At 69.5% G+C, this 21,500-nt stretch overlaps 4 protein-coding genes across 9 annotated transcripts; 2 read left to right on the forward strand and 2 right to left on the reverse strand.

Annotated features, from left to right (window-relative positions):
* Nucleotides 1-84: 84 nt before the first annotated feature.
* DRC2 (dynein regulatory complex subunit 2) lies at nt 85-2,764 on the reverse strand. Of its 2 annotated transcripts, none has more exons than XM_080368291.1 (8): nt 2,699-2,764; nt 2,324-2,469; nt 2,062-2,229; nt 1,824-1,993; nt 1,543-1,681; nt 950-1,435; nt 708-860; nt 85-585 (listed from the first exon to the last, which is right to left on the reverse strand). In XM_080368291.1, exons 2-8 carry the CDS (start codon nt 2,456-2,458, stop codon nt 244-246), a joined length of 1,593 nt encoding a protein of 530 aa, XP_080224417.1. In that variant the 5' UTR covers nt 2,459-2,469; nt 2,699-2,764; the 3' UTR covers nt 85-243. The 2 variants fall into 2 exon arrangements, with proteins under 2 accessions (XP_080224417.1, XP_080224418.1); XM_080368292.1 differs by lacking the exon at nt 2,699-2,764 and having other exon boundaries at nt 950-1,168; nt 1,238-1,435; nt 2,324-2,563.
* A 132-nt stretch (nt 2,765-2,896) lies between these two features.
* RND1 (Rho family GTPase 1) lies at nt 2,897-5,967 on the forward strand (the record flags this gene model as incomplete). 2 transcript variants are annotated; one of them, XM_080368293.1, is made up of 5 exons in its annotated part: nt 2,897-3,163; nt 3,238-3,325; nt 4,921-5,030; nt 5,143-5,277; nt 5,363-5,964. In XM_080368293.1, 5 exons carry the CDS (start codon nt 2,897-2,899, stop codon nt 5,606-5,608), a joined length of 846 nt encoding a protein of 281 aa, XP_080224419.1. In that variant the 3' UTR covers nt 5,609-5,964. The 2 variants fall into 2 exon arrangements, with proteins under 2 accessions (XP_080224419.1, XP_080224420.1); XM_080368294.1 differs by having other exon boundaries at nt 2,964-3,163; nt 3,238-3,341; nt 5,363-5,967.
* Nucleotides 5,968-6,405: 438 nt separating this feature from the next.
* Nucleotides 6,406-12,381, forward strand: DDX23 (DEAD-box helicase 23). Of its 2 annotated transcripts, none has more exons than XM_080368685.1 (17): nt 6,406-6,531; nt 7,570-7,787; nt 7,925-8,023; nt 8,200-8,296; nt 8,399-8,464; nt 8,598-8,736; nt 8,849-8,982; nt 9,070-9,182; nt 9,280-9,423; nt 9,616-9,841; nt 9,995-10,140; nt 10,236-10,413; nt 10,517-10,759; nt 10,933-11,084; nt 11,251-11,359; nt 11,501-11,675; nt 11,775-12,381. In XM_080368685.1, exons 2-17 carry the CDS (start codon nt 7,570-7,572, stop codon nt 11,996-11,998), a joined length of 2,463 nt encoding a protein of 820 aa, XP_080224811.1. In that variant the 5' UTR covers nt 6,406-6,531; the 3' UTR covers nt 11,999-12,381. The 2 variants fall into 2 exon arrangements, with proteins under 2 accessions (XP_080224811.1, XP_080224812.1); XM_080368686.1 differs by having other exon boundaries at nt 8,852-8,982.
* Nucleotides 12,098-20,798, reverse strand: CACNB3 (calcium voltage-gated channel auxiliary subunit beta 3). 3 transcript variants are annotated; one of them, XM_080368690.1, is made up of 14 exons: nt 20,527-20,797; nt 20,281-20,373; nt 17,344-17,466; nt 17,116-17,238; nt 16,910-17,025; nt 16,774-16,838; nt 16,657-16,676; nt 16,327-16,407; nt 16,017-16,075; nt 15,812-15,921; nt 15,563-15,714; nt 15,390-15,485; nt 15,147-15,296; nt 12,098-13,850 (listed from the first exon to the last, which is right to left on the reverse strand). In XM_080368690.1, the coding sequence occupies exons 1-14, from the start codon at nt 20,566-20,568 to the stop codon at nt 13,560-13,562; spliced, it is 1,521 nt and encodes a 506-aa protein (XP_080224816.1). In that variant the 5' UTR covers nt 20,569-20,797; the 3' UTR covers nt 12,098-13,559. The 3 variants fall into 3 exon arrangements, with proteins under 3 accessions (XP_080224816.1, XP_080224815.1, XP_080224817.1); XM_080368689.1 differs by having other exon boundaries at nt 20,281-20,798; XM_080368691.1 differs by lacking the exons at nt 20,281-20,373; nt 20,527-20,797 and adding an exon at nt 18,548-20,270.
* Nucleotides 20,799-21,500: the final 702 nt, after the last annotated feature.

The raw sequence follows: 21,500 nt of genomic DNA on the forward strand, positions 1-21,500 counted from the left end.
GGAAGGGGCTCAGCACCCCCAAAGCTCCCGGCCCACTCCGCCAGCGTCACCTTGGTGTGGCTGAGGAGCTGACGCCAGGGTGGGAGGCGACAGACCCACGCCTGCCCTGACAAAACTCGGTGGGTCCCAGAAATAAGACCCCGGAGCACAGTTTTGGGCACAATTTCGCGCTTTTTACGGCACATCTGGGCAGTCGCAGTCTCTGCGGTGTCCCCAGGCCTTGCTCTGCGGGGGGAGGGATTGTCAGCTGGTGCTGGCGGAGCCGTGGATGGGGTCCCAGCAGGGATCCCCTCCCGAGGGGCTGTCGGGGGGTGCAGCACCCTGATGACCTTGTGCACAGCCCCCCTCTGGATGGGGCAAGTCCCTGGGGATGCAGCTCTTGTGCTCAACGGTGAGGAAGGGGTTGGGCTCACCCAGCACCTCCTCGCTGGCAGAGATCCCTGCCAGGTACTGCCGGAGCAGCTCCCGCAGATGTTGGTTCTTCTGGCTCAGCACCACCTGCTCCCGTTCCAGCGCCTTCTCCTCCAGCTTCACCTTGTTGAACCGCTGCCAGAAGCGCTCCAGCCCCACGTAGTCCCGCATGGCCTGGGCGAGAGGCAGGGAGGAGGGCAGGGATTCCCCACATGCCATCCAGATCGTCGCCAAGACCAGATCCCGATCCTCACACGCCAGTGGCAGTGCCTGGGATCCCAGCGCTGCCTCCTCACCTGAGCCAGGGGTTCTGCGGGCGTCTCCTCCAGGATTTGCCGGGTGTCCCGCTGCTCCCCCTCTGCCAGCGAGGACGAGTAGAACGGCAGCACCTTCTCCTCCTCCGTCTCCAGCCTGCGGCACATCTCAGCCAGCCGAAGGATGCGCTCAGCCTGGGGAGGGATGTTGGAGAGGGCAGGGCGGGAGGGGATGGTGGTACCCCTCTCTGGTGCTCCCCCTGCCCACGGGCCGCCAGCCTCACCTTCCTCACCACCCGCGCCAGCACCTTCAGGGCAGCGCCGCTCTGCACGGCGAGCCTGGCCAGGCTGCCGTGTGCCTTAGCCCTGGCCTGGCTCAGCTCCCTCCGGAGCTCCTGGAGCTGCCCGAGGACCCTTTCCTTCTCCTCCCGCATGCGCCGGTTCTGCTCCTCACTCTCCCGGAGATGAGCCACGATCCGGCTCTTGGTGGCTGTGACCAAGTCCTGGGGACAGGTGAAACGTGAGCAGCGGGACAGGGGTCTCTCCACTCCCTCCACCATCCCAGCCGCCACCTGGAGCTTTTGCAGCTTCTTTGCCTGCATCTCTATCTCCCTGGAGTTCTTCTCATCCTTCTGCTTCAGCGCCTCAAAAGCAATCTTCTGGTGCTTGGTGGCCTCCGCGTAGCTCTGCATGGCCTTCTGGAACTGCTCCCAGAGCACCTCCAACCTCCCACCCAGCTGCACGCGGCTGTACTGCTTCTCCTGCAGGCTCTGAGGTCAGACACGGGTACGGGTGACCCATCACCTCCCAAACCTCACGGTATGCTCTGCTCACATGCCCTAAAAGGCTCCTCGCCGGTTCTTCCCCCTGCCCGTGCCTTGTTTTTGATGTCATCTCGGGCGCTCTGGAAATTCAGCATGTCCTCGTGGGTGTTCTCGGCGTGATTCTGCTCCACAGCCAGCGCCACATCCCGCAGGTGGCAGTTTTCTTGCTCGTGCTGCTCAAGGATGGTCCTCCTGGGGAAAACGTGGGGCAGCTGCTGACAGAGGGAAGCCACAGTGGTCCCAGCTGCACCGTGAGAGGGCTCAGCACCTGGGCAGGATAGCCAGCGAGTGCCACTGCTGTCCCTCTCCGCCTTTCAGTCTCAAAGTCCCGTACCTCTCCGCCTCAAACTCCATCTTCAGGGCCTCCAGCTGGGCATTGTACCCCTCCTCCAGGCACATCAGGCGGCAGCGCTGGAGCTCCAGCAGGCAGTCAATGTTGTGCAGGTGGCCGCGCAGGGCATGGGCGTGCTGCTCCTCTGCCTCCTCCAGGTCTTTGGCCAGGGACTGCAGAGGTTGGGGGGGTCACGGGTGGGCTCCAGCCGCTGTCCCTGCCCCGCCAGCCCTGTGCTCACCTCGATGACGCTGTCCTTGCAGTCCATCACCCGTGTGAAGGTCTGGCTGAGTATCTCAATGTCCTGGTGCAGCTCTTTGGCCTTGGCCTCCCGCAGCACCGCCCGCCACTGTGTGTTGAGCTTGTGGAGGTTCAGGGTGCTGCTGTGCTCCTCTTTGGCCAGCTTGTCCTGGGGGGGGGGCATAAGCAGTGGGGAGGGGGAGAGGGGCTGGGCGGCGTGGGGGGGAAATATGCTGCCAAGCAGCCCCCGGCCCCCCACGCACCTTCAGGAATCGGGTGAGCATCTTCCCTTTCTTCTTGGCCGCCTCCTCCTCAGCCAGCGCTTGGCTCTGCAGCAGCAGGATAGCATCCTCTGCCGCTATGGGGGCTGCCCCCTGCGGGCCGCGCTTCCCTGGCATGGTGGCTGGGCCTGGGCATACGGTGTGAAGGGTAAGGGGGGTGCCCGGGGTCCCGGCCGCGGCCCCTCCAGGGCCCCCACAGGCTCCGTTTTCCCCCTGCCCATCTCATCTCCCCCTCCTTGGATCCCCCCAGGCACCCCCCGCTTTGTGGAACCCCCAGGCCCCATTACCCCCGCTCCTCCCCCGCCCCTCGGCGCCCCCTCCGGCACCACGGGGCCTCCACCCCCTTCGTCCTTGTACCGGTCGCGCTCCCCGACACGCCCAGGCCCCTCGGCCAGCGTCCCACCGGTCTCCTGGCAACCACAACTTCCGGTCTGGGGCGGGAACAGGGTCACACTTCCGTCCGCCACCAGACAGGCGCCCCCTAGCTTGGAGGAGCTGCCTCGCACCCCAAAGGCCGGAACCCGGCAGCCCCCCGCCTCTCCGCTATTGGCCGGCATGGCGCTAACCTCCGCGGCGATTGGCGGGAGGGCGCCGCCGTGGGCGGGGCTCGGCGTCGGCGGGGTATATAATGGCGCTGCGGCGGCGGGGCGCAGGGCCGACGGGTGGGGGGGCGGCGGAGGCGCCGCGCTCTGCGCCGCCGCCATGCGGGAGCGGAGGCCGGTACCGGCGGCTCCGGCCCGCTGCAAACTGGTGCTGGTGGGCGACGTGCAGTGCGGCAAGACGGCCATGCTGCAGGTGCTGGCCAAGGACTGCTACCCCGAGGTGAGCAGGAACCGGCACCGAGCACCGGGGACCGGCAGCGGGAGCGGGCGCTGACGCTCTCGGTACCGTTGCAGACGTACGTGCCCACCGTGTTTGAGAACTACACGGCGTGTTTGGCCAGCGAGGAGCAGCGGGTGGAGCTCAGCCTCTGGGACACCTCCGGTACCGGGGCGGGGATGTGTGTATGCACCGGGCGGGGGGCAACCCTCCGGTACCGGGGCGGGGATGTGTGTATGCACCGGGTCGGGGGGCAGCCCTCCGGTACCGGGGCGGGGATGTGTGTATGCACCGGGCGGGGGGCAGCCCTCCGGTACCGGGGCGGGGATGTGTGTATGCACCGGGCGGGGGGCAGCCCTCCGGTACCGGGGCGGGGATGTGTGTATGCACCGGGCGGGGGGCAGCCCTCCGGTACCGGGGCGGGGATGTGTGTATGCACCGGGCGGGGGACAGCCCTCCGGTACCGGGGCGGGGATGTGTGTATGCACCGGGCGGGGGACAGCTCTCCGGTACCGGGGGATGTGTGTATGCACCGGGCGGGGGACAGCCCTCCGGTACCGGGGAGGTGGTGGGGGGTGCATGCACCCGCGGGAGGGCAACCTTCCGGTACCGGGGAGGGGGCCAGCTCTGGTCTCGGGGGTGGGGGCTGCAGGAGAGGGACCCCCGCAATGGGGTGCGCTGTGTGTGGGGGGGGTGACTTGGTGGCCGCAGTGGGGACACGGGGGGCTTCCCTGGCGGGGGGGGGGGGGACACACAGATTTCTGGGGCTGGGGGGCACGGGGGTGCCTGGCTGTCAGGGAGTCCCTGGTGATTGGCCTGGGGAGGGGGGGCACAGACACAGGCTGGGGGGGGTACACAGGGCTATGCCCCTTCCTGGAGGGGGGGTCCCCCCCATCACTGTGAGCCCCCCCAGGTAGGATACAGGGTGCCAGGGCCCCTGCACCCTCCCTGGGGGGCTGCTTGCGGATTGGGGGGGGGGTGATGGGGCATCCTGGTATTGCCCCTCCCTGGGCACCCCTGAAGGGTTGGGGGGGGGGGCAAAGTGGGGGGGTCAGGGTAGCCCTGCCCTGGTGCTGCAGTGTCCCCCCCATCGGAGGGGGGGGGTCCCCGCCACCCGCGGTCCCCGCGTTGCTATGGCGATGCGCTGGCGCAGCCTCTTTGCTATTCCATGCACGGAGCGTCTGGGCTGCAAAACCCCTCCGAGGCCTTTCGGGGTCGGGGGCGGTGATGGGGGGGGGGGGGGGGGGGGGCACCCCGCACCCCAATCACCCCCATCACCCCCATCACCCCCCACACCTGAAAGGGGTGTGGGGGGGCACCCCACTGCTCCCACACCCCCATGCAGTGCCTCCCCTGCAGTCCCCAGCGTGATGCTGGTGGCCCTGGGGACCCCGTGGGGGTGGCAGCTCCCCCCCCTCCTCGCATCCCAGCTGCCTGCGCCCCCCCTTTCCCTGCTGGTGGGGCTCCCCAACATGGGGGGGGGGGGGGCTGTTATATAAACACCGCGGGATCTATTTCCTGCTGCCTCGTTAGGGCCGATGATGATGTTAATGAATTGCACGGAGCGGAGGTGGAATTTTGGGGGGCTCTAGAGCTGTGTGCCCCCCTCCCCGTCTTGGGCAGAATGGGCTGGGCCCCTTTGCAAGCCCCTCCAGCCTGGGGGGCTGGGTCCATCGGAAGTGGGGGTGCTGTGCAATGACCCCCCACCTTTTTTTTTTCCTTTTTTTTGTTTCCCCCCCCTCCCCCCCCCCCCCCCCCAGGCTCTCCCTACTACGACAACGTGCGTCCCCTCTGCTACAGCGACTCGGATGCTGTCCTGCTCTGCTTCGACATCAGCCGCCCTGAGACCCTGGACAGTGCATCCAAGAAGGTGATGGAGGGGGGTTTAAGCCCCTCTGTGGGGCAAGGGGATGGTGGTTTGGGGTCCCCTGGCGCTGACACCCACTCTGTTCCCCCCCCTCCCCTCCCCCACCACCTTTTAGTGGAAGACGGAGATCCTGGACTATTGCCCCAACACGCGGGTGCTGCTCATCGGTTGCAAGACAGACCTGCGGACGGACCTGAGCACCCTGATGGAGCTCTCCCACCAGAAGCAGGCACCCATTTCCTACGAGCAGGTATTGGGGGGGGGGAGGGGGGGGGGCGGCATTGGGGGTCGTGTTTGGGGGTGTCACATCACCCTGACGCTGGGTTGGCTTGCAGGGCTGTGCGGCGGCCAGGCAGCTGGGAGCAGAGAGCTACCTGGAGTGTTCGGCCTTCACCTCGGAGAAGAGCGTCCATAGCATCTTCCGGACCGTGTCCGGCATCTGCCTCAGCAAAGCCCCCCCGCAGCCCCCCAAAAGCCCCCCCCGCAGCCTCTCCAAGAGACTCCTGCACCTGCCCAGCCGCTCTGAGCTCATCTCCTCCGCCTTCAAGAAGGAAAAAGCAAAAAGCTGCTCAGTCATGTGAAGGGGGTTGGGGGGGATGTGAAACCCCCTTCTCAAAGCCCCCAGCCCCCCCTGAGTCCCCAGAGTGGGGTGGGGGGCTGGACAGGGCCCTAGAGCCCCCCCCCTTCCCCCCCCCAAGGAGGATGGGGTGTCTGCTGCCCTCCCATCACACTGCTTCCCCCCCTCCCCCTGCCTTCCCAGTATGGGGGGCAGCCCCCCAGGGAGCTGCTATGGGTGGGGGGTGGGGGGGGAGGGGGTGGGCTCAGGGAGGGTGCTTAACAGCTCTTCCCCAGCCCCCCCCCACCCCCAGCTGCATCCTGTTGCCCTCCACCCCATCCCTCATCTGCTGCTTGGCCCTGGGGACCCCGGTGGGGGAGGAGGGGGCCGGGGGTGGGGGGGGGCTGTTTTATGGACTGTGTTTGGGGGGGGGGGGGGGGGGAGAATGTCTCTGTTCCATGGTCAGTGTTATTAAAAGCTTATTTATTATCGGAAATATAACACCCACCACGTGCAGCAGGTTTGCTCCTCTCTTTGGGGGTGGGGGATGAGCCTGTATTTTGGGGTGGGGGGTGGGGTTTGCGCTGAGGTACCCCCCCCCCCTCCATTCCAGCAGGGAGGGGTGACAGTGGCATGTGCTGTCACCCATGGGTGCTGACGCAGAGGGCAAAGTCCCCGGGGGGGGGGGGGGGGGGCGGCCTGGTCACCCTAAAAGCTGCCCCCAGGCTCTGCTTGCTTCTCCCGCCCCTGCAGCGTGGGGGGGGGGGCGGGGCGGAGGGATCAAGGGCTGGGGGGGGGGGGGCGCGCGGCGGTGCTGCGGCTGGCGCGGGGGCTGCTGGGAGTTGTAGTCGCGGCGCGGAGGGAGGCCTCGCCTTCCCGGCGTGCCCCGCGGCGCCCGGCGGACATGGCGGCGGCGGTGGGGCGGCGCTGAGGCCTGGGCCTGCGGCGGTGAGCGCGGGGCGGGGGGTACCGGCAGGAAGATCCCGGGGACCGTCCCCCCTTCCACCCCACCCCCCGGGTGGGGCTGCAGGACCCCGCTACCGCGGCGCCGAGCGGCAGCCGGGGCAGGGCCTCATTCCAGGTTCTCCGGGCCCGCAGCCCTCCCCGGGTCCCCCCAGCCCTCCCCGCTCCTTCCCGGGGTCTCTCTGCACCCACCCGGGTCCCCCAGCCCTCCTTGCTTCCCCCCCCGGCCTCCTCTGCTCCCCCCCGGGTCCCCCAGCCCTCCCCGCTCCCTCCCGGGGACTCTCTGCACCCCCCGGGTCCCCCAGCCCTCCCCGCTCCCTCCCGGGGTCTCTCTGCAACCCCCCGGGTCCCCCAGCCCTCCCTGCTCCCTCCCGGGGTCCTCTGCAACGCCCCTCCCCCCCCCCCCCGGGTCCCCCAGCCCTCCTTGCTCCCCCCCGGCCTCCTCTGCAACCCCCCGGGTCCCTCAGCCCTCCCTGCTCCCACCCCAGCCCCCCTGCATCTTCTCCAGGTCGCCTTGGACTCCCCCTGGGTCCCCCCCTCTGACTCCCTCAGCCCTCCCCATTTCCTCTCCAGGTCCCTTGTGCCCTCCCTAGGTCCCCTTGGGGTCCCCCAGCCCTCTCCAGATTCCCTGTGCCCCCCCCCCCCATCCCCCGACACCCTTAGCCGTTCCTGCTCCCTCCCCAGGTCCCCTGTATCCTCCAGGCCCCGTTCGGCCCCCCCTGGATCCTCTGCACCCCCCCCAGGTCCCCTGTGCCCTCGCTGGGTCTCTCAGCTCTCCCCAGTCCCCCCTGGGTACCCCAGCCCACCCCAGGTCCCCTATGCCCCCCCCCTCCCCATTCCCTTAGCCATTCCTGCTCCCTCCCCAGGTCCCCTGTATCCTCCCAGGCCCCTTTGCCCCCCCCCCCGGATCCCCTGCACCCTCCCCAGGACCCCTGTGCCCGTCCCTGACTCTTCCCCAGCCCTCCCTGCTCTGTCCCCAGGTGTCCCCCGGTCCCTCACTCGGTCTGATCCTTTGCCCCACAGATGGCCGGAGAACTAGCAGATAAGAAGGACCGGGACGCGTCCCCTGCCAAGGAGGAGAGGAAACGCTCACGATCCCCGGACAGAGACCGGGATCGGGACCGGGACCGGGACCGGGACCGCAAGGGTTCCCCCTCCAAGGACAGGAAGCGGCACCGGTCCCGGGATAGAAGACGAGGCAGCCGGTCACGATCCCGGTCCCGGTCCAAGTCGACAGAGAGGTGAGGGGTGTTATGGGGGCCCCCCAGTTTTTAGGGAAAAGCTCTGTCGCTCTTGCCTGTCTGTGACGGCCCTGCAAAGGGGGTGGGGGGTGCAGGTTGTTGGGCTGGGGCCGTGCCGTGACTGCCCCACTTTGCAGGGATCGCCGGCACAAAGAACGCGATCGGGACCGGAGCAAGAAGGACCGGGACCGAGAGAAAGATGGGCACCGGCGGGATAAGGACAGGAAGCGGTCAAGGTGAGCCCCATTTTTTTTTCGGGGGCGGGGGGGAGGGCATGTCATACTCTTCTATAAGCACCCCGGGGCTGTTTTCTGTAGGAAGCATTGTAGGGCGAGAGCAGGATTTTCCCCGGTCAGTGGGGTGACCGTGGGGCTGCGTTCGGTGCTTGATTCCTCTTTGTTTTGCTGGGAAGCTTGTCCCCGAGCAGGGGCAAAGACTCGAAGTCCCGGAAGGAGCGGGACTCACGGAAAGCGGAGGAGGAGGAGGAGAATGCCCTGAAGAAGGAGAAGGTGAGGAAGGGGCTGAGGGGGCTTGGCTGGGAATAGCTCTTAGTGGGGGGATCGCTCTGGTGAGGCAAAGGGGCTGCTGACGGTCCGGCCCCACGTTTGCAGGCCCAGCCGCTGTCCTTGGAGGAGCTGCTGGCTAAGAAGAAGGCTGAAGAGGAGGCAGAAGCCAAGGTAGGAGCGGGAGCCTCCCGTGCTGTGACGGGATGGATTTGGGGGGGGGGGAGTGTGTCTCTCCTGGGACAGCCCCAGCAGCGAGGGGGTCGCAGCCAGGCCCAGAGTGAGCCCGTCCTTTCTCCTGTCGCAGCCCAAGTTCCTGTCCAAGGCGGAGCGGGAGGCCGAGGCCTTGCGGCGGCGGCAGCAGGAGGTGGAGGAGCGTCAGCGGCTGCTGGAGGAGGAGAGGAAGAAGAGGAAGCAGTTCCAGGAGATGGGGAGGAAGATGCTTGGTAAGGTGTTGTCCCCGCTGTAGCTTTCCTGGTTCTAAGAGGCTGGGACCCCCGGGACCCCCCCACCCTAGGTGTGGGTGCTTGGCTCTGAGACCCTTCCCCTGTTCCCCAGAAGACCCCCAGGAGCGTGAGCGCAGGGAGCGCCGGGAGCGAATGGAGCGGGAGACCAACGGCACAGAGGACGAGGAGGGCAGGCAGAAGATCCGGGAGGAGAAAGACAAGAGCAAAGAGCTCCACGCCATCAAGGTAGCGCTGGGGGCTGGGCTAGGGGGACGGTGGGTGAGCTGGGGGGGGGCTCAGGTTCCTTCCCCGCTGATCCTCCGCCTCCCGCAGGAGCGTTACCTGGGAGGAGTGAAGAAGCGGAGACGTACGCGGCACCTGAACGACCGCAAGTTCGTCTTCGAGTGGGACGCGTCGGAAGACACCTCCATTGACTACAACCCCCTGTGAGTGCTGGGGTGCCCCTGGGGCTGAGGGGTGCCCCGGGGGGGGTGGGTGTGGGGCACCCCCAGCCATGCCCCTGACGCTCCCACCCTGCTCTAGGTACAAGGAGCGACACCAAGTGCAGCTGCTGGGTCGGGGCTTCATCGCAGGGATCGACCTGAAGCAGCAGAAACGGGAACAGTCGCGCTTCTATGGGGACTTGATGGAGAAGAGGCGGACGCTGGAGGAGAAGGAGCAGGAGGAGTGAGTGCACGTGGGGGGAGCTTGGGAGGGTGCTGAGGGGTGTCCGGGGTCCTGGCTGGCTCTTCTTGGCTGGGATGTAGAGCTGGGGGGTGGCTCTGGACTGCAGCACATTCTTAGGATGGGTGACAGGACAATTCCAGCCTCCCCAGAGGCACAGGGTGAGCCCTGCCCCCTTCCTCACCCCCCACCCAGGGCTCGGCTGCGGAAGCTGCGGAAGAAGGAGGCCAAGCAGCGCTGGGACGACCGGCACTGGTCCCAGAAAAAACTCGATGAGATGACAGACAGGGACTGGCGCATATTCCGCGAGGACTACAGCATCACCACCAAGGGGGGCAAGATCCCCAACCCCATCCGCTCCTGGAAGGACTCCTCCCTGCCCCCCCACATCCTGGAGGTCATCGATAAGTGTGGCTACAAGGTGGGTACGGGGCGGGGGGGCTTCTGCCAGCGAACCCCGATGGCCCTCGGGGGAGCTGGGTGGAGGGGAAAAGGGCTGGTTCTTGGGGTCGGGTCTTTTGGGGGGTGTGAGGAGGGGGAGTTCTGCTCTCAAACCTGCTGCTTCCCTCCCCAGGAGCCCACCCCCATCCAGCGCCAGGCGATCCCCATCGGCCTGCAGAACCGTGACATCATCGGCGTGGCCGAGACCGGTAGCGGTAAAACGGCGGCTTTCCTCATCCCGCTGCTGGTGTGGATCACCACCCTGCCCAAGATCGATCGGTGGGTGGGATGGGGCAGGGGGAGGTGGGCGACGCTGCGGGACAGGGGGCACGTGGCACTCTGGGTGACGCTGCCATCCCCTGCCAACACCGCAGGATCGAAGAATCGGACCAGGGTCCCTACGCCATCATCCTGGCCCCCACCCGTGAGCTGGCCCAGCAGATTGAGGAGGAAACCATCAAATTCGGGAAGCCTCTGGGCATCCGCACGGTGGCCGTGATCGGAGGCATCTCCCGCGAGGACCAAGGCTTCCGCCTTCGCATGGGCTGCGAGGTGAGTGTTAGCCCCTGGGGGGGACGACCTGAGGGGAGCAGTTTAGCCCCGGGCTGTGCCCACCAACCCTCCTTGTGCCCCCCACCTCCCCCTCCCACCCCAGATCGTCATTGCCACACCAGGCCGTCTCATCGACGTGCTGGAGAACCGGTACCTGGTGCTGAGCCGCTGCACCTACGTAGTGCTGGATGAGGCGGATCGCATGATCGACATGGGCTTTGAGCCTGATGTGCAGAAGATCCTGGAGCACATGCCCGTCACCAACCAAAAACCCGACACCGACGAGGCTGAGGACCCTGAGAAGATGTTGGCCAACTTCGAGTCGGGGAAGCACAAGTACAGACAGGTGGGTGCGGGCAGGAGGCCCGGAGGGGGGGTGGGGTGGGTGCCCCCCCTGGGCTGAGCGTGGTCCACGGCGTGGAGAGGGGACGGCTGAGGGCTTTGGAGAACGAGCCGTGGGAATGGCAGCCACGCTCCTGCCACACAGGGGACGTCGCTCACCACCCTGTTTTCTCGCAGACCGTCATGTTCACGGCCACCATGCCACCAGCGGTGGAGCGCCTGGCCCGCAGCTACCTCCGTCGTCCGGCCGTGGTCTACATCGGCTCCGCCGGCAAACCCCATGAGCGGGTGGAGCAGAAGGTCTTCCTCATGTCGGAGTCGGAGAAGAGGTGAGGAGGGGGCCGGTGGGGTGGGGTGGAGCGAGAAGAGCGGGTCTTGGGGGTGCTCTGGGGGATTTGAGGGTGAGGGAGTTGTGGGAGGGGGGCTCTGGGGAGCAAAGGAGCTCCTGTGGGTCACCTCAGCCTCTCCTCACCCAACTGTCCTCTTCTGCAACAGGAAGAAGCTGTTGGCCATCCTGGAACAGGGCTTCGACCCACCCATCATCATCTTCGTCAACCAGAAGAAGGGCTGCGACGTGCTGGCAAAGTCCCTGGAGAAGATGGGGGTGAGTCTGGGCTGGGCCGGAGCTCCCCTACTTTGGCTGTGGCGGGCGTGGGGGGAGCCCCTGCACCCCCATCCCTGCCTGGGGACCCCGGTGATGTGGCTCTGAGCGCCCCCGGTTAACCCCCGCCGCCTCCTCCGGCAGTACAACGCCTGCACCCTGCACGGTGGCAAAGGCCAGGAGCAGCGGGAGTTCGCCCTCTCCAACCTGAAGGCCGGAGCCAAGGACATCCTGGTGGCCACCGACGTGGCGGGACGCGGCATCGACATCCACGACGTCTCCATGGTCGTCAACTACGACATGGCTAAGAACATCGAGGGTGAGTTTTGCGGGGGTGGGGGGGGCTACGGCTTTCGGAGGGGAACAAGGCCCTGCCTGACCCCCCTCCCCTCCCCTCCCCCTCCCGACCCCCCTGCAGATTACATCCACCGCATCGGGCGGACGGGCCGAGCGGGGAAGAGCGGCGTAGCCATCACCTTCCTCACCAAGGAGGATTCCACCGTTTTCTACGACCTGAAGCAAGCCATCCTGGAGAGCCCGGTCTCATCCTGCCCACCCGAGCTGGCCAACCACCCCGACGCTCAGCACAAACCCGGCACCATCCTCACCAAGAAGCGGCGGGAGGAAACCATCTTCGCCTGAGTCCCCCGCAACTGGTGCCCCCCCCCCCACCAGCGGGGGATGGTGGGACCAGCAGGGTCGGGGGGTTGCCAGGACTTTTTCTGGCTGCTCTTTTCCCAGCCCCCCCCCCCGCCCCCAGCCCCCTGTGTGCAACCAGGACTGCCGACAGCAGAGACTGGGGTTGGGACTGTCCCCAAATGTCCCCCTTCTTTTCCCAGTCCCCCTCCCCACCTTCCCCACAGCCAGGAGGCTTTTTGGGGGCAGGGGCCCGTGCTGGGCTTGGCGTGCTGGTTTTTAAGGCAGGGCTGTCCCAGGAGCTGCGGTCATCTTTGGGGTTTTTTTTTTTGTTCTTTTTTAGCTAAAGTTCCAGGCTGCAGGAATAAACCCGCAGCTGCGTTGCTGGATGTCGGCTCCTCGTACTCTTCCTGCGGCACTGCCCTGAGCACCCTCTCCCAGCACCCTCCAGCCTTTGGATGCTCAGCACCCACCAGCATCGGGCCCTTTCCCCCCACATGGTGTGTCCCCCACCCTAACATCCCTGCGGTGTCCGCTGTCCCCACCCCCACCCCCCCCCCAAAGACACAGACACCGGCGCCTCCGAGCACTCGTCGTGTTTCTGAAACCGGTTACAGGGAAATCAGTGCTTTCTACAAAAGAAATTATAACAAATCTGTGCCCCCCCCACCCTGTCCCCCTTTGGCGGCTCAGGCCGGCTCCCTGCGAAGGGTCCTGGGGTGGGGGGCGCTCAGCACCGGGCCCCTCCACCGAGCAGCCCCCGGCCGAAGGGCGGTGGGTGCCGTTATTTACAGGAGTGTGCGGTGACGTGCGGTGACAGCTACGTGTGGGGGGGGTGGGGAGCTATGGGGACAGGGCAGTGAGTGCAGGTGTGGAGTGGGGCGCCCCCACCCCCCCTCCCCGGGAAGGGTCCAGCTGCCCCCTCCCCCGCTCTCTCTGTACCCCGGGAGGAAGGGGTTTGGCTGCGGTGACCGGGGCAGGGAGAAACTGGTGCGGAGTGAAGCGACTGGTGCGGCCCCCTCCTCCTGGGGGTCCCATGCAGGGGCAGGGGAGGGGGCAGGCCAGGCCCCAGCGGGGGAGTGGGCACCTTCCCCTTTTTTCCTTGGGGCTGTACAGGATGGGGGACGCTGCCAAAACTGTAAAACTGTCGTGTGTGCGTGTGTGTCCCCCCCCCCCCCATTACCTGGCCTAAGGGTCTTCCATGGGTTATGAGACAGCCTGCGATGCGGGGGCCAGGTGGGGAAACTGAGGCAGGGAGAAGGCATGTGGCTGTCCCCAGGTCCCCAAGAGCCGGGGAGGTGTGGGGGGGTGGTGTGTGGGTGTGTGTCCCAGGGTATCCTGGCTGCCGGCCCCCCTCCCCCCCCACCCTGTGCTTATGGCTGAAGACGTGCCCAGGGGGTCGGGCGCGAGGAAGCTGCCAGTGCAGAGGGGTTCCCCGAGAGAGGGAGATTGTCTGAGCACCCCCAGTGCGGGGCTGGGGCGAGGCGAGGAGCGCCCGGGGTTCGGGGGGGGCCGGTTCCCAGCCGTGTCGCATTTCCCCCCCCCGCCAAATCCTCATCCCCCACCCCTAATAGCTGTCCTTGGCCCAAGGCCGGCTGCGTTGCCAGTTCCTGTCGTGGTTGCGTTCGGTTTGGCGATCCGGCGCGCCGGTGCCCTGCAACCCGCTGTTGTGGTGCCGGTGGGGCTGGTAGAGGTCAGGGTAGGGGTCCGCGTACTCCTCTTCCTCCAGGTGCCGGGAGCTGCGTTGAGACGTGGCCCCCCAAGTGTGGGGTGAGGTCTCCCCCGCCTCGTCTGAGGGCATCAGGCTGTCGTGCTCCAGCGGCGAGTGTTCCCCCCGCTCCCCCAGCAGCTGCTGGCTCTGCGGGCAGGGGGCAGGGGGCTGCGGGGACGGCACAGGGGGCTGCGTCCCCCTGCCACCCCACCTCTGTGTCCCCCCGCCACCCCCACCTCTGCGTCCCCCTCTGCTACCCCACCTCTGCATCCCCCCTGCCACCCCCACCTGTGCGTGTCCCCCTGCCACCCCACCTCTGCGTCCCCCTGCCACCCCACCTGTGTGTCCCCCCCTGCCACCCACCTCTGTGTCCCCCCCTGCCACCCACTTCTGTGTCCCCCCCTGCCACCCCCACCTGTGTGTCCCCCCCTGCCACCCCACCTCTGCGTCCCCCCCGCCACCCCCACCTGTGCGTGTCCCCCCCCGCCACCACACCTCTGCGTCCCCCCGCCACCCCCACCTGTGCGTGTCCCCCTGCCACCCCCACCTGTGCATGTCCCCCTGCCACCCCACCTGTGCGTGTCCCCCTGCCACCCCACCTCTGCGTGTCCCCCTGCCACCCCCACCTGTGCGTGTCCCCCTGCCACCCCCACCTGTGCATGTCCCCCTGCCACCCCACCTGTGCGTGTCCCCCTGCCACCCCCACCTGTGCATGTCCCCCTGCCACCCCCACCTGTGCATGTCCCCCTGCCACCCCACCTGTGCATGTCCCCCTGCCACCCCCACCTGTGCGTGTCCCCCTGCCACCCCCACCTGTGCGTGTCCCCCTGCCACCCCCACCTGTGCGTCCCCCGTCACCCCCACCTGTGCGTCCCCCCTGCCACCCACCACCCCCACCTGTGTGTCCCCCCACCTGTGCGTCCCCCCTGCCACCCACCACCCCCACCTGTGTGTCCCCCCACCTGTGCGTCCCCCCGCCACCCGCCACCCCCACCTGTGCGTCCCCCCTGCCACCTGCCACCCCCACCTGTGCGTCCCCCTGCCACCCACCACCCCCACCTGTGCATCATCCCCTGCCACCCGCCACCCCCACCTGTGCGTCCCCCGTCACCCCCACCTGTGTGTCCCCCCTGCCACCCACCACCCCCACCTGTGTGTCCCCCCCTGCCACCCACCACACCCACCTGTGTGTCCCCCCACCTGTGCGTCCCCCCGCCACCCACCACCCCCCACCTGTGTGTCCCCCCACCTGTGCATCCCCCCTGCCACCTGCCACCCCCACCTGTGCGTCCCCTGTCACCCCCACCTGTGCGTCCCCCCACCTGTGCGTCCCCTCCTGCCACCCACCACCCCCACCTGTGCATCCCCCCCCCCCGCCACCCCCACCTGTGCGTCCCTGCGCTGGTTGCCAGCGGGGGGCAGGGAGGGGGGCTCCAGGGGTACCTGCAGGCCTGGGAGGCCAGTGGGCGAGGGCACGGCGTGGGGGGCGTGCGGCGGGTGGTGCGTGGCACGCCAGTACACCTCCAGGTACTCGGCCAAGTGCTCGCAGGCGTCCTCCAGCTGGTTCTCATCCAGGATCACGTCGAAGAGCTCCTGGGGGGCAGGTGAGAGGGGGCAGGAGTGGCTCAGGGACACCCCCCCCATCCCCCCCCGAGCATCCCTAGGGTGGGGGTCCTGCCAACTCACCGGGGGACACTGCACCAGCTTGTCAGCTGCCATCATCTGCACGTTGAGGTGCTTCACCTGGGACTTGCCCCGGGACTTGATGAGCCGCTGCAGGACCTGGGGAGGCGACAGGAGAGGGATGGCACCGTGGGGGGCAGCTGCCCCTCCCCCCCAGAACCACGGTCACCCCTCACCTTGGGTGAGGACACCTTGACGTAGACGATGATGGGCGCCAGGGAGGTCTTGGCCAGCTGGGCTGGGTGGTTGATGGTGTCGGCATCCAGCACCACCAGCTGCAGGGACTTGGCCAACTCAAAGATGCGCTCGATCTCGCTCTGCACCTCGGCTGGGGGGGACGCAGGGGGGGACAGTGTCAGGCTGGGCTGGGTCCTGGGGGGCGGAGGGGGGTGTCCCTGCACCCCAGGGTGAGCCCGGCCCCTCACCGATGCTGGAGCGGGTGGTGGAGCGCTCCAGGATAGCCTGCTTGCCCAGGTTGTTGAGGATGGAGCGCTTGGCCAGGGAGAGGTCAGCCGTGATGTGGGTGATGGAGATCCTGGGGGGGCACAGGGACAGCGGTGGGGTCCTGGGTGTGTCCGTCCCCCCCCCCAGGCTATAGGGCAGGGTCCTGGGATGGGGTTCGGCTCTCACCTGCCATCAAATCTGTGCTTGAGGAAATCGAAGAGGGCTTTCTGCATCATGTCGGTGACCTGCCGGTGGGGGCCACCAGCCCGGTGAGCCCACGGGGAGCCGGTGGCAGATGGCACCAGCAGGGAGGTGGCAGCCTCCTGGCACCCTGCCAGCAGCCCTCAGCCCCCGCCATCTGCCCAGCACCGACACCCACCACGGGATGCGCAGGGAGGGGACGAGGGACACAAAGCCACCACCCTGGGGGCACAGTGGGAGCCCCACCCCCACCCCACAGCCCCCCCACCCCACCCCTCCCTCCCCCCACCCCTACCTCGTATCCTTTCAGCGAGGGCCCCACCAGCACCACGGGCCGCATGGAGGGGACCACATCGTAGGGTGGGATGTGCTGTGTCTGCGGGGGGGAGGGGGACACGGGGACACATCAGCACCCTGCACTCCCACCCCCAGAAAGGGGTCAATGAGCCTATTCCAGAGAATCCTGGCATTCTGGAGCCCCCCCCCAGCCCCATAACCGAGGGTGGGTGGGGGGTGTGTCTCTGCCCCCACCTGCTCCACCCCAGAAGCGACTGCGCTCAGCCCTGCCTGCAGCCCCCTCCCCATCTCCCCCTGCCCCAGGCACAGCCTTGCACCCGGGACTCACCTGCTTCTGCTTCTGCTTGGCTTGGGGAGAGGAGAGAAGAGACAGAGGTTGGTGACAGTGAAGGGGGGGGACCCCAGAACCCCCCCCAGACCCCCCTGGGCCAGGACCTGCCCTTACCTAAGGAGGGGGGAGGCGATCGCCGGTTCCCACTGTCGCCGAGGCCCGAGGCGTTGCCAGCTCTCCTAGGGGAGAAAGAGGGTGAGCAAGTGTTGGGGGACCCGGGGGGGTTTGGGGGTGACTGTCCGGTCCCTACCTGGCTTTCTGCTCCTGCTTGAGCCTCATGGCTTCCAGGCGCTGGGGGCTGGGGATGAAGGCGATGTCCCCCCCCTCCTTCACTAGGCGCCCAATCCACCAGTCATTGCTGTATTTCTGGGTGAGGGCAGGGGCAGGGGTGAGGCTGGGGGGTGTGGGGGGGTGGTCCCTGCCCCTGCTCCCCCCTCGCCAGCACCCCCAGCTCACCTCCTTGATGTGCAGGAAATCTTTGGCTTCAAAGTTGATGGCGGCTCCCTGCACCGGGCACTCCTCATCCAGCGCCCCGCAGTAGCTGACATTGGTGCGCACAGCGAAGGCAACCGGCTTGTGCTGGGGGGGTGATGGTGGTGGTGGTGGTGGGGGGGTCAGTGTCCCCAGGCCCTGCCAGCCCCCACCCTGGGGCTATGCCCTGGACAACCCCCCCACTCCCAGTACCTTGGCCCTCTCGAGCTGCTGCTGGGCTTGGTTCTCCACCTCGCGCCGGGCACCCTCCCGGTCCTCGTCCAGGGACACGTCGGAGTCCAGGGACGGGCGGCTGGTGTAGGAGTCCGCCGAGCCCTGGGGGGGACAGGGCTGAGTGCTGGGGGGCTGCAAGGACCCCCACAAAGCGGGACCTCACCCTGAGCCGATGCCGGCCTGGGGAGGGGACCCCGCTGACCCCCAGCCCACTGACCCTTTCCAGCTTTCAGGGATCCGTGGGGGCATCAAGCCAGGCAAATAGGGGCAGCATCACCCAGCGTGGCGGCCATGGGGTGCAGCCCCCCCATCCTGGGGGGAGACCCCCACAGCCCCGGGGGGGAGGGGGGAGCTGTGGAAAGGGGTCCCTGTCCCCTCAGGGGTGTGGGCCTGCCACAGCCAGCCTCCACGCTGGGGTGCTTGGTGTAGCCCCCCCCCCCCCCCAGTAATTACCCGTCGCCTGCTGCGCCCGGAACAGGCGCAGAAGCTGCGGTGAAATATTTATAGGTCCCTGGATGTGGCCGAGCCCCCCCCCCTGAGGCCCCCAGGCCCTGCTGGGCTCAGCTCAGCACCACCGTCCAGCACCAGCCCCCCCCCCGCCAGCAGATAGGGCCCCCTCACCCTGCACATCCCCCCTCGCTCACATCGCGGGGGGGGGGGGAGGTCTGGCCCCCCCCCAGCCAACGCAGGCAATATGGTTTCCCAGCATGGCCCCCCCCAACATGGCCTCCCCAGCAGGGCCCCCCCCCCAACATCGTCACTGCCCCCCCCCCCCCCCCCGAGCATCTTCTTCCACCAGCATCCCCAGTACAGCATCCCCAGCGGTGCCTTCCCCTGCCACAACACGACCCCCCCGTGCAGCCCACGGCCCGAAGCATCGGCCCCCGCGGGGTCCTCGGCCACGGGGGTCAGGGTCCTCCCCCCACCCGGTTCCGGGACCCGGTGGCACCTGCCGGAGGCCGGGGGGGGGGGGGCAGGGGGGGGGCGAGACCAACGGCGGCGGCGAGGAACAAAGGGTCGGGGGGCGGCACGGCTCCCCCTGCCCCGGCCACGAAGCCACGCACCGGTCCCCCCAACCCCCCCCCGGGTGCAATCACGGCCCCCGCGGGACGCAGCTCCCCCCACCCCGCGATCCCTCGGTCGTCGTCGTCCCCCCCCGCCCCCCCGGTACCGGGGCCGGTACCTCGTTGAGCAGGAAGGTAGCGCTGGAGTCAGAAAACGACATAGACGGGGCGAGCCGAGCCGAGCCGCCCGTGCCCCCCCCGTCCGGCTCCGGTACCGGCACCGGCTCCGGTTCCGGCTGTGGCTCGGGCTCCGGCTGGCCCTGCCCGCTCCGCCGTGCCGCCGCCGCCGCCCCTCCCCGCCCCTCCCCGCCCCCGCCTCCCACCGCCCCCCCGGGGCGCACGGAGCCGCCCCCGCCGCCTCAGCCTTGGGGGGGCGGGGGGGCCTTAGGGGTCGCCGTTCCCCCTTCCCGCGGCTGCCGGGGTCTCCGGGCCCTCTCCGGTGGGACTCCCCGGGGGATGGCGGGGGGGGGGGAGGGGCTGAAGTGGTAGCCGGGGGTACCGAGCGGCCCCGGTGTGATGCACCGGGCCCCGGGGCAGCTCCCGGGGGGGGCGGGGTGGGGGGTTAGTTTGCAAAGAAGACAGCTCGCAGTGGTGGAGGGAGGGTCCCGGGGAGGCGGGGGGGGGGGGGATGGGGGGCTGTGTTCCCCTCCCCCCCACGGCCGGGGGTCCCCGAGCGGCGGCGGCGGGGGGGTTCCCCGTGGTACCTCCATGCTCCGGTGTGGCGGCCCCCGTCCTGCCCCGAGCCGGTAGCAGCCCCGTCTGCAGGGCGAGCCCTGCGGCGGGGCCGGAGCCGCTCCCGCCCCCCCGCCGCGCCCCCCCCGCCCCCGAGGAGGGGGGCAGCGGCGGGCCCCGGGGGACCGGCCCGGCCCGCCCCGTTACCGCGCAGCGGGACGGGCCCCGGCGCCACCGGCCCGGGACAACTCGGCTCTGACCCGGGGGCCTCGGGGCAGCGTTCGGGGGGATGGGGGCTCCCGGTGGCGGAGGGAACGGCCGCAGGCACCGGCAGCGGGCACCGAGCACCGGGCACCGGCCCCGGTACCGGGCAGCGCGGCGGGGCCGGGCCGGGCCCTCTCCGAGGTGCTGAAGGGGCCGCGCCGTGTGCGGGGCCGGGGCCGGGGGGGCCAGGGGGTCCCGGGGGTTACCGGGGAGGGGGCAGGTACTACCTTGGGATGGCAACGGGATGCTCAGGCCGCTCTGCGCCCCACGGGGCCGCCTCTACCGGACCCCCCCGCCCTGCCCGGGGGCGCCCCGGTACCCGCTGCCTCGCCGGCACCCGGGGAGGGGGGCACCGCTCCACCGGGGTGAACCGGAGCAGGCGGGTGGGTGACGGCGGGGGGTCCGTACCCCTCTCCACCCCCCGGGCAGCACGGGGAGGCGACCCGGTGCCGGCTGATAGACCGGGCGGGGCAGCACAGCGGACCCCCCCCCCCCCGGCCCCGTTCCCCCTCTGCTGCCTCAGTTTCCCCGGGGCCCCCCGGGACCCCCCGCCCCCTCCGCGCCGCAGTGCCGGTGCCCGGCGGCCGGCCCGGCCCTGACGCAGCACTCGCTATTTTTAGCCGCGGGGAGCGGCTGTTGCGATGCCACCGGCGCCCGGTGCCGGAGCCCAGCCCCGGTTCCGGAGGAACGGCGGGGTGGGGGCGGCCTCCCGGTTTCCCCCGGTGCGGAGGGTTGGGGCGGGGAGTTCGGCCGCTCCCCCCCCCCCCCCCCCCCCCCCGGTTCGTGCTTTAATGCGGAGCCGCAGCGCCGCTGCCCCCGGGAGCGAGCCGCGGCGGGGGGAGCCGGGACTGGCGGGGCTGCCCCGCCCCGGTATCGGTGCCGGTCCCGGTGCCGGTCCCAGTGCCTGCCCGCTCACCTGCCTGCGGAGGATGCTGGAGGTGGTGTCGGACGAGGTGCTGCCGTCCGAGCGCTTGAAGCGGCTCTTGCGCTTCGGGAGCCTCCGGGGGCTCTGCGGGGGGAGCGGCGGGGGCGGCCGGTGAGCACCGGGCGGCACCGGGCGGCGCGGCCCCGCCGCTGCCCCCCCCGCCTCCGCAGTGCTGCGGGTAGAACCCAACCGGGCCCGCCGTGCCCGGGGGGATGGAAGGGGCTCAGCTCCGCTCACCTGGAAGGAACCGGGAGCGGCGGGTTGAGCCGGGGCGGACATACCCGGCGGCACCCACCGGAGCCCCCGGGATACCGGCGGGGCCGCCCCGCACCGGAGCGCGGCGTTCCGCCGGGAAGGGCCTCGCCGCCGCCGCCGCCACCGCCGCGCTCCGTATCACACGGGGCCGCCGGGGCGTCCCGGTCGTCCCCGCCCCCGCCTGCCCGCCTCCGCGCCCATCCCCGTGGCGGCCGACCCGCGCCCCCGCAGCCGGGCAGCCACCGGGGGGGCGGGGGGGGCACCGGGGGATAGACCCTCCCCGCAAGTCCCGGGGGCTGCGGGGAAAGACCGGGAGGCACCGGGAAAAAGGTCCCCCCGCTGCCGTGCCCACGCGTGGTGGGGGATGCGGGATGCGCGAACCCACCGGGATCGGTCCCGCCGTGCTCCCACCGGCGGGGACAGCTTATACCCCCCCCCCCCGCCAATACCCCGCGTGGGGCAGGCGGGGTCGCGCGGGGACCGTGCAGGGGGTGCAGCCCACCCGCACATTGTCCCCACGCCCCGCATCCCTGTGCCCCCCGCCCCGGTGACCGGATCCCGGGGCCGCGGTGCTGCAGCATCACTGCACCGCCCGGCCGGAGCGATGGGCGGGGGCTGCGGCGGCCCCGGGGAACCGGAGACTCAGCGTGCCGCCCCCCCCGCCGATCCACTCCCCCCCCCTTCCCGTGGCGGGACTTCCGCGTGGGGCCGCGGGGACACGGGCCCGGCGGCGGCTGCTAATTAATGATTAATCTGCGCTCCTCGGGGGCCCGGCGCTGCTGCGGGGGGGCCGCGGGGCCCGGCACCGCCGCTGCGGGGGGGGCTGGGGGTGGGGGGAGCGGTCATGGAGGGGGGGGGGGGCTGGCAAGGCCTGACCCACGCACACGCGTGGGGTACGAGTGTGGGGGGCAAGGCAGGGACCCCAGTGAGGGGTATCCTGCACCCCCGTTTTGCAC

Source organism: Falco punctatus (genome assembly GCF_963210335.1).
Source record: "Falco punctatus genome assembly, chromosome: 18".
NCBI lineage: Eukaryota > Metazoa > Chordata > Aves > Falconiformes > Falconidae > Falco > Falco punctatus.